Source organism: Polypterus senegalus, chromosome 11 (assembly GCF_016835505.1).
Source record: "Polypterus senegalus isolate Bchr_013 chromosome 11, ASM1683550v1, whole genome shotgun sequence".
Taxonomy (NCBI): domain Eukaryota; kingdom Metazoa; phylum Chordata; class Cladistia; order Polypteriformes; family Polypteridae; genus Polypterus; species Polypterus senegalus.
The window spans coordinates 59,297,434-59,307,925 of NC_053164.1; the positions used below are offsets into that span (position 1 = coordinate 59,297,434).

The 10,492-nt window shown below is 37.9% G+C and overlaps 1 protein-coding gene across 1 annotated transcript in view; it reads right to left on the reverse strand.

The window, feature by feature from the left end:
* slc44a4 (solute carrier family 44 member 4) overlaps nucleotides 1-5,517 on the reverse strand; it is a 65,330-nt gene extending 59,813 nt beyond the window's left edge. The window contains exon 1 of the mRNA XM_039768737.1: nucleotides 5,312-5,517. Within this exon, the coding sequence (XP_039624671.1) occupies nucleotides 5,312-5,351 (40 nt within the window). The 5' untranslated portion in view covers nucleotides 5,352-5,517. The remainder of the gene's footprint in view (nucleotides 1-5,311) is intronic.
* Nucleotides 5,518-10,492: the final 4,975 nt, after the last annotated feature.

Consider the following 10,492-nt stretch of genomic DNA (forward strand, 5'->3'; position numbering starts at 1 on the left):
GTCCCAGAGGAATGCCTACTACATTTCTAAACCTCAATTGGATCTGCTTCTCCTGACAGGGTACTTGATCCAGTCAAAGCTCTTATTGAATAGAGGACATCCTCTCACTGTCATTGGAAACCGATGTTAATATCCTCTGCTTTGGCCCATTGAGCCACAATCTTGTTTTTTCAATCATCACTTAAATCTTGAGACTGTAGGCAAACACATAACTTTTAATTTTAGTGATCATTCTTTGTCTAAAGACTTACCAATTTACCACCACTGACAGACAGACACTTTATTAATCCAAGGGGAAATTCACAAAACAGAATACCTGCAGTATTACAGCCACTGAATAAATATATTGATCAATTTCACCATCATCTCTACTCTTACTTGTAAGCAACATGAAAAATAATTAACAACCATTTTGAGGCTCCCATTTCCCATTCACTTTTCAGAACAGGAACCACAGGAGTTGCCAAATTCCAACTAAGCTTTTTTCACTCTGCTGTGTGTCCTAAAAATCACATTTAAAGTAGATACCACCATCTTCCAATAATAGATTCAGCTCACAGAATCTCAAACTGGACACTCTCCAATCACTGCTGCACATGTAAATCATAACCAGGAAAGAAAACAAAGTGCACCCTTGGCAGTGTCCTAAGTCCACTTACAATGGATGTGCCCTAATGAAATGTATTTGAGTGCAACTCTTACTCCACAAATACACTGAATGAAATGGGACCCCATTTTTTATTGTCAGCCACAAGGCACATATTCATACATCATCCCCCAAATCAAAACATTAATAAACAAGATTGCCAGATTGCCAATAACTACCTGTTATTTGCTATTTGTCTGGAGTCTTAGTTTCATTATTTATGTGTAATCAGTCTGTAAACACAGTAAAACTTCTTGCCCAGTTAAAAAATGTAAAAAAAAAAAAAAAAAAAGTAGCATCTGTGAGACTGGCCAACTGGAATGAACTACAACCCCTGCCTTTCAGTTAATACTGAAAAGGCATCCCATAATAGCCAGTGCTTTCAAAATTTCTGACAATGACACATGTACCACTGTAGTGCTGTTACTAAGGATGTTTTTTAACTATGTACCTATTTACAAGTTCAAAAGGGTTCCTCCCCCCTCTTGACAATATACCACTTTGAGACAAACATATACTCATATTTACCACACACTGTTTTTTTCTTTTTTTTTTTAATCTTATCAATCCTTTGAGCTGTAGAATGATTTGCAATTACATTCCAAAACATCTGAACTCCAGACAGATTTATTGACAGAGGGCAACAGATCAAACATGTCACAAACATGATGATTCATAGGAAATCAAAGCAAATTTCACATGCAACATGGATACTGGGAGCAATTGTTGTAAGGAGAGAAACACATGGTGTTTACTGGTTCTGCTCAGCCAAAATGAGCTGCATCAAACCACATACAGTAATCTCACATTGGTAAAACCAATAGAGTAATTTAGTTGCAGTATCAGTAGGGTGAGAGGATGTGTGGGACACTTGATCACTGAGATGTAAATTAACTTTTGTTAAGTGAAGAATAACATAATAGGCAGTAAAAGAGCAAGAACAAATGAGGAAAGCTGAGAAAGGGCAGCAGGATTAAGACTAGACTTTAAACATAACAATGGCTAGAGCATGGTCAGTATCTCTCTTTCAGTTTGTAGCTTACCAACAGAAGAGACCACAGGCTGATATTGAGAGAGAATCATCTGCTTCCTGCAAAGTTGTGCATACAACTGAAGTTTGCTCCTATGGACATGGCCTTTGTTTCAATCTAGGACCAACTATTCCGGCCACAGGATCCAAAGAAAAACTTTAAAAGGAGCTACCAAATGGGATGTTGGCAGTTCTTATCTGGCTGCAGACAAGGGAGGAAGTCAACTCTATGCCGAGTGCAACATTTGCTTATTATGGGATCAAGCTCAAACAAAAGGAGAGAAATTTCAGTTTAAAATGAGACTGCTAATTTCTCTACAAAAGCCTTAAGACACTCTAAAAGGGTCATATTAATGGTTAATATCTAAATAAACACATTTTGTATGTTGTGTTTGTTGAATCATTTCTCTTCCCGGTGGTCAACCCTGTTCAAGATCTCACTACTGGAGGCAGCTACAAAGTGTTAGGATTGAGTAACAGTTTCCAAGAGGCAATAGAGATGAAACATTTTTGCTACCTTCTGGTGCCATGATCGATAAAGGTACTGGTAAATATATGGCAAAGGGGTACACATCTCAGAAATATAAATGGTTAGTATAAGATTGAAAAAGGACCTTCCGCAACAAAAATATACCAATTATTAGATTTACCAGGACTAAATTATTTTCCTGATACTATTTCCTTAACAGGCAGCACAAGGCAACAGTAGTTCAAGCTATTGCTCACAGATCCAACAACCTGGGTTTGAATTCTGCTCTCGTTGTTCAAGTGAATTTTGCACAATGTTCGACAGAGTTTTTCCTCTTACATTCTCAGAAATACATAGGATTAATTGTTGCCTCTAAACTGAGCAAGTATAAGCGAGTTTGAGTTTGCAAGTGGGTTCTGTGATAGACTGGCACTCTGTCCGCATTGTTACTTGATATGCCACTGGAACAGGCCGTAGCTCCAGCGAAACTGAATTGCATTAAGTAAGTCTGAAAACCTTGTGTCATTTCAGTAATGACCATCAAAACATCCTATTGCAACAGCCTCCAAAAGCACAGTGAATTTAGGAGTTAAAATCTTCAATAATATGCAGAATATGCACTGATATTCTAGGATATGATAAACATTTTTTGCAAAAGCACTTAAATCAAAAAACAACTTTCTGTAAAATGGCGTACTATGCTGACTTTTAAAGTGTTTACATTTAGCCAGTCAAGTTAAAGCCTTAGATTACGTATTGAAGAAACAAGCTAGTGGTCTAGACCACTAACATATTCTACATATTCCTGAATCCAAAAATTCCTAAAACCGCAGAATTTAGAAAACTGCCAAAAACTGTAAAAAGGATGTAAAAGAGGTTTTTGATTTCCTTGCTGTCTGCTTTGACACTGATGAAATATTTCACCCCTTTTATTCTTTTACAGCTGAACTAAACATTATGGATACCAAAAAATGTTAAAAAAATAAATCCATCTAAATGTAGAAAAGTAAAAAGAAATGTAATTAAACCCTTTTAAAAATACTGGGTTATGAACATGACATAAATAAATGAAAGGGCATCTGTACAATTTTAAAAAGAACTTTCTTTCTGAAAAACTTTTCAGTTTCAATTGCCTATATTATTCTTTTACTACACACTACAGACACATAGTAAAAAATCGTTTTTTAAAATAAAATTCACACACAACAGTTTCTTCATGAAATAATACCTTTTAAAATCATTCAGCTGAATATTGGCACAGATAAAACTCTTAGAAGTTTTTATTGTTCCAAAACTAAGCCCTTTACAAATGATATTAAAATACACTCGTTTATAACCGTTGGACCACAAAACTGCACCAACAACAACAGACTTGTGACACTAACGCCTAGTACTACCACTGTGATTTGCAAGTCTGGTTAAAAAGCTGAATCAAAAAAATAGATTAATCAAAACATTCAAATATGTTCAAAAAATGTTTGTCATTTTTATAATAAGCTTTTGTTCACTACCTGACTACTCATCTTACTAATCACATATAAATAAATGGGAATTCTGTCCATTAAATAGCTTAAATGCATGTACACAACTTGTGTTGCAATTTATGTTCATTTTCTATTTATCAATTTACTGAATCCGAGTTTTCATTCTGCTTTGAGGAACCAGTCCTGGATAGGATGACAATCCATTGCCGCCCACAAACCAGACAGACTTTGAGTCACGCAGTAGAATGTCATTTGGTGCAGCCGCATTCTTAAATACCCGCTGATCAACCCATGAAAGTGCAAAAAGAACATGCGGACTTTAATTAGGCAATGGCTGAATCTGGACTCATTGACCTGTGCGGCTGTAGTGGTAACAGTAGTGCAAAAAACACCGATCAAAATTAAAATTAGGTATTTAAGAATATTTTTACATTTTAAAAAATCTCAAAACGCATTTTCATTTTTAAAATGGACACACGGCGCAATAATGGTGTTTATAGGGCCTCTCCAGAAATGATTTGGCATAAATATATATATATATTCTTTAAAATCAGGTAGTTGCCTATCTAACAATCTGCGGAACATCTGATCGGCGATTATCACGAATTTGCTTGTCAAAATGAATATGCGTTTCACTACTTCCTTGAACGTCACAATGTAGTTGGCGTGATTTCAGAAAGATCGAATTTTGTCAGGTGGCTGCTGTTTCTGGAAATGTATCTATCACACCACACCTGCTGCGCTGGTTGGGGATGTTTTACAAAGCGAGGCATACCCCAACTCCCGCTCGTGATTACGTAGTAAGTAGGGCGGGACTATAAGTTATCTTTGTTTTAGTCTAATCTTGCAATTTTGGGAAAGTTTCGCCGCTCTATCGTTTATATTGTATACAGAGGACCAATAGGAATTTTGAACCCCAGATCTTAAAGCGATCATGATTACGTCAGCTGTATATTTTAATTATTATTTTTTAAAACGTACAGCTTAAAGAGCATTATTTCTAGATATGTGGAGGAGTCCCTCAGAAAAGTAAACGTAAATGATGTCCTTGTTTCCATAATCGGGCTTGGCGATTTTTAGCGAGTGAATACGGTCCCTCTGTACATTCACTGTTAATCTTTACTACGCAAATCCGACTCAACAACTGGCATTTAATACAAAGTTACAAACTGAAGCATTACAGTCGCAGATACAAATGTAAAGTATCATTATAAAGTTCTTCGGACTCAAGTTTCAGAGTACCCCTAACACACTAGTCAGAGGACAGGCGTACAATGGAGAAATGTAAGTTTACTGTCCATTCGGTGATTTGTGCATTCACATGTATTTTTTAACAAAATCCCCCATAATGTAAACACCGTACGTGAAATGTAAGGATGCCAAAGGAAATCATTTAAATAAAACCTCCCATGGACGAGGCCAAACTAGCATAAATAAAGAATTTACATTTTCACATGCAAGACTGCACAGGTTGTTGTGATTAAGATAGGATAAACAAAAGACGCGCTTCGATGGTGTACAATTCCAGACGACGCTTTAACAAGTCAGCGCTCCGAGGTAATGGAGAATACACTGCTATCATAATGCCTTGACAACAGCGAGCTTAGTCCAAAGCGCAAACCCACAACACAGGTGTCCGCGCTTTCGCGTTAAAAGAAACTCCCTCTTAAATATTTCCTTACCATACGGATTGGACGTGTCGTTTTCCTTCTTCTTTCCCATTTCCCTACTAGCACATGTACTATTGAAGAGTCAGAAACCTTAGGGTATAAACTTGCACCTTCAAATCTTAGTCCGAATGCTTTCAATCAGTCCGTCTGACGTCAGTGCTACACCTGCGGGAAAAGCTGGCTGCACCTGCGCGCGCGCTCTCCGCCCTTCTTGCGAAGACGACCACGCCCACAAAGAGAGCTTCTGTCCTCGTGTTTAAATAAATGCGTGTCCAGGAAGCCTGCCGAAGATTTACTTGCCTGTCCGAACTTTACAAAGTAATGTAGAAATTATTATAAGACAGGCAAAAGGTTTGGGCTAATGCAGCTAAAAGTAGAGGTAATCATAAAAAAGAGTGACATCAATCCGTTTATTTTATAAACCCGCTTAATCCAATCCAGTTTTGAGGCGTTCCAGTGTCTGCCTAGCAGTAAAAGTCACCGGTTCATCACAGGAGACCCATACTCCGTATCTGTATAATCATTTAACAAAGCAGTGGCCTTGGAAAACCAACAAGGAGAGCATGCAAAGTCCTTAAAGGGAAATGTAACGGGGTTCAAATTCTATGATTAGCAACGCTTCCTTGTTAACTCTCGCATCTTAGTATGCCTTACTTTCGGGAATAACTATAAAATCTACTTCCTCCTCAGCAGAGATTTCTTTAATCACAGGATTACCTCGAATTAATTATTAACACAAGAAACGTAAAGAGTGAATTTTAACACAGACTGGTCGGGTGATTTGTTATTTATGTCTTTGTATCTTTGAGCCAAGACTGCGTAATTCAAATAATCGGGTAGGGCAGGGTGGTAAACCATTTGCGCATAAATCACCCAGTTGCTGGAAGCAGGGGCGCCCGACCATGAGGGGCGCCCCGGCCCGGCCCATTTTTGTTGTCGGGCTGTGGACCTGGGGCCCCGTCATGCCCCTGGCACTGCAACCGTCTGTGCCAATCCCTCACGTCGTGTGTCAGGATACCCTCCTCATCCTAAAATGTTATCATTCTTTTCCGGACGTTTTTTAGAACCCCTTCCTTAGCTAGGCGGGGCTCTGCCCCCCCGGGACCCCCATTCGGGGCCTGCACATTTCTGAACCGCGTAGGGCCCCCAAACTGCTAAGAACGGCCCTGCTGGAAGCGTTCTTACACGTAAAAAAATTAACATTTTTCAAAAACGTTGCTCAAATGTGACTGGATTATGTGTATTTTCCCTAAAGGAATGACTCTTTACGAAGACTAGAGTTCTAATAGTCAATCATCATTATTTTATTGTAAAAAAACATGAAACATCATAACAGCAATGTTAATTTATACAGTGGAACCTAAAATCCTAGCACAGACACCTTAAGCTTAAAGCTATAGATTAAGGTCTGTGTTGGAGGCTAAAACTTGTGCTTTCCTGACCCTGCAGTTTGATCTCAGTAAACATATTTCAGATACCCACCAGCCTGGCATGTTAAACTCACAATTTAGGGGTTTGTTGGAATGAAGATTGTATTTCTATAGGAACAAAAAGGTTACCTTTTATTTTTATTTCCATTCTAAAAAGGAAAGAAGGTTAAAGACAGAACATGTCATCTGTATAGCATCAAGTATGCAACTGAAAAGAGTAGGTAACATGGGGGATCGATCCCAGGGCACATGAAAGGAGACCAAGCTGCCTTTAGAGAAGATGAAGAAAGAGATTAAAAAGTTAGTTGGTCATTAAGACCTGTAGAAATGTAATCACAGGCTGACAATAAGCTTGGTTTCTTCTGCTTTTTTTTAAAAAAAAATGTCTTTTGAAGCCCTATAAAAGAACATAAATAGATCAGTATGGCGATGTTCAAAAGATGTGTTCTACCATACAATACAAAAGAATACAATCTTATTTCTTTTACAGACATACATCCTACATTTATGTTATCTTGTCTCAGGTAGCACCATGGTGTGCTGTTGTGTCACAGCTTCTGAGTCCTGGACAATGTCTGTACAGATTGTGCATGTTTTTCCTCTCATCTGCATGGATTTTCTAAGATCATTTTAACACCACAAATGCTAAGGTAATTGGTAATTTTAAACTGAATCCAATGTAAGTGCAGATGTTTACATGATGTTCCCTCCAATGGCCTTGCACCCAATGACCTGACTCCTGCCATACCATTCTCTCATTTCTAAAATTAACAAAGTGGGTTCACAAAATGGTTGGGTAGACTTATACCCCTTGCAACCCTTATAAGGTTATTTATTAACTGACCAGAGCTCATACGAATCCACTTGGTGATTAATCATAAGCCTAAATATTAGCTAAGTAGGTGAGAGGTTTGTGGAGAAGGCAGTTTTTAATTTTGTAGGGTAAAACAATTTATGTTTTCTGATCATGTATGTTGATGTATGGAGTAGGGTATATTGCGCCGTTCACTTTGGTACAGGATCTTTGATACTGAATGTGTAGTATTTGGAGTCCAAGGGCTTTTATAAACTTTAAGATGTGGATAAAGATTTAGAAGGATGGGATGAGTTACAAGAGAAAAATGTGGAAATTTTCAATGCAATACAATATAGGAAGGAGAAGCCTAGACATCATACAAGGCAGGTGAAAGGTCATTGAGATTTTCATTTTGAGAGTATATAAAGTGATGTCAAAGAAAGCAAAAGATGAAAAAAGCAATCCTGGGAATACCATAAGGCAAGAATTGTTTCTTTTCAGTTGTGTAAAAACAGAGCAACAAAGCAAGGTAATAAGGGTGGGAACATGGAAAAAATATATGGTGAAGAAAAGAGAGAGAGAGGGGTTAGGAGAACGCAATGATACAGCGCATTGCCGCACCCACCACACGACAAACCAACTCAGGATCCAGATTAGGACCCGAGTGCAGCCATGCAAGTGGTGACACCTCAGCACCACAAGTTCAGATGGAGTAGGAACAGTGTGAGTTTTTTTTTTATGGTGGCTGGATTGCCAATTTTACCACCAACCCCCAAGTTTTTCCTTGCAGGTTGGAGAGCCTACATGCAGGGCTGGATGCAGATTAACGTCATACCCAAGATGGAGCAATTGCAGGTTAAGGGCCTTGCTCAAGGTCCCAAAAGATCAGAGTCCCTTTTGGCATTCGCAGGATTCGAACTGGCCTTAGGGACACCACTCCGCCTGCATGTGAAGAAAAAGAGAAACAAAAATTGTGGTCTTGTGAAAAATAATACTATTTTTTTAAGAATTTGAGAAACTATTTTTTAGGTGTTAGGTAGAATCATGCGATGAGCTGATAGGGAAAGATTGTAAAATGAGGAAATAAGGGAATATGCTAATGTGAATGGGGGCTTTATACATTGTGGAGGTGAGATTCAAAGTTGTATTGAGTTGCTGGGAGTGTCAAATGTTTCCAACTCATTAAAATCGTATAAATAATAGCTATGACTGAATATCACATGAAAAGTATCTACTATAATGTGACATTGCCTTTTGATTAATCTCTGGAAAAGTCATGTAATGTGACATTTGTCTTTTCCAGCAATTTCAATATTTTTTAGGTGCAGTCTTCATAGAGCTGATAACAAATGAATGCTTATCCAGAAGTACAATTTATATAATGCAGTGACAAGGAATATGGAAAGCAGGTATTTTGGACCTCACAAACAGAAGAGAATCTTATCTGTTAATGATACTGTACATGTTTTATGTAGTACAACAGAATGAAAAAAGAAAGAAAGGGCAGAGTCTGTGGATGAACTCACCATACCTTTTATCCCTTTGTGCAGTGCTAGCTCTGTCAAGCAGTATGTTATTGGCTGTCAGAAAAAGGGACAAGTATGATAGGAGGTTGGCACTCATTTGGCATATGTGACATAGCCCGTGATTTCCAGTCATTTAAATTGACACAGTTCATCGACGAGATCAGCAACTGCAGTTGCAGTCTGACATACCCTTCCACAACTAGAACTCACGTAATGTGACTTCGGCTTAAGGTGAAGGAATGAGATGGTGTGGTTTGTAATCTTGTCACACTATGCAGAATGACATGGCATTGTTCATTACCAGAAAGGAAGAAGTGAAATTAGGAGATCTTTGAAAATGTGTAGAAGCACAGGGTCTAGTGTAAACCAGGAGTAAATGTAATATAGAATTTTGGGAAATGGGCAACAGAGAAAGGCAACTTTGTATTATGTAAAGGTTACTAAAGAGAACATTAGCATAAAAGGGTTAATTTTATTTACAAAAGACAGCAGGTTGAGACACTGGGAAGAAAGTACTCAGAAGGTTTAGTTAAAACCCTTGAAATGGAGGCTACTCTGCCCCAGAAAGTAGCAGTGAGACATTATTTCCAGAGTATTTAATATAATAATTTTTAGTTCAATGTGAATCTCTGTAGGAACATGAGAAAGAATAGAGTGAGACGACCACAAACCAGACAATAGAGGACTAATTTTAAAATTAGCAGTTGCAGATGATGTTAAATTAACTTACAAAATGTCCAAACATTCTTATGGTAGCATAACCAAACAGCACATGTTTCACCTTCATTACTATTAAACTTAACTTTGTGTTAATTTCTGCATACCAGCTCACTTCATGGTGCTACAGTCCTTGTAGAACATGAATCCCATCAAGAACCATCAAACAGTCATTCCCATCTCTGTTTCTTAACCTAAATCTCCTCATTCTTATCCTCCCAATGTCTTCCTTGGTGTCTTAAGGCCATTTCATCCTTGGTCTTCCTCTATTTCATATCTGCCTGGCTAACTTAAGACTTAACATTTTGACATCTTTTCCACTAGGCCAAACCACTTGAGTGTCACTTTCTTGATAAATGCAATATTTTCCGAATCTTGGACAAGGTATCAAACCTGCACATTTGTTGTAATGTACCATTGTCCAATCTAGTAGACAGGCCTGAAAATTTCTCTTAAAACTTTCCTTTACCAGCCTCCCCTGAATTGTTTTAATTTAATTGTGTTAAGACCCATTTTTCAGTGTCTTATGCAACTACTGGTTGAATTATTGTTTTGTATTATTGCCTGGTAATTCTTGTGACCATATCCTAAATTGCAGTGTCTTCATCAGTCAACAATTTCATGCTGCTATTCTTGCCTTAATTGTTGCTATCACTTCATTTTTCTCTGTTACAGGTGTACCCAGGTACTAAAAGGCTTCGACAGTCATCAGCTATCAATGTTT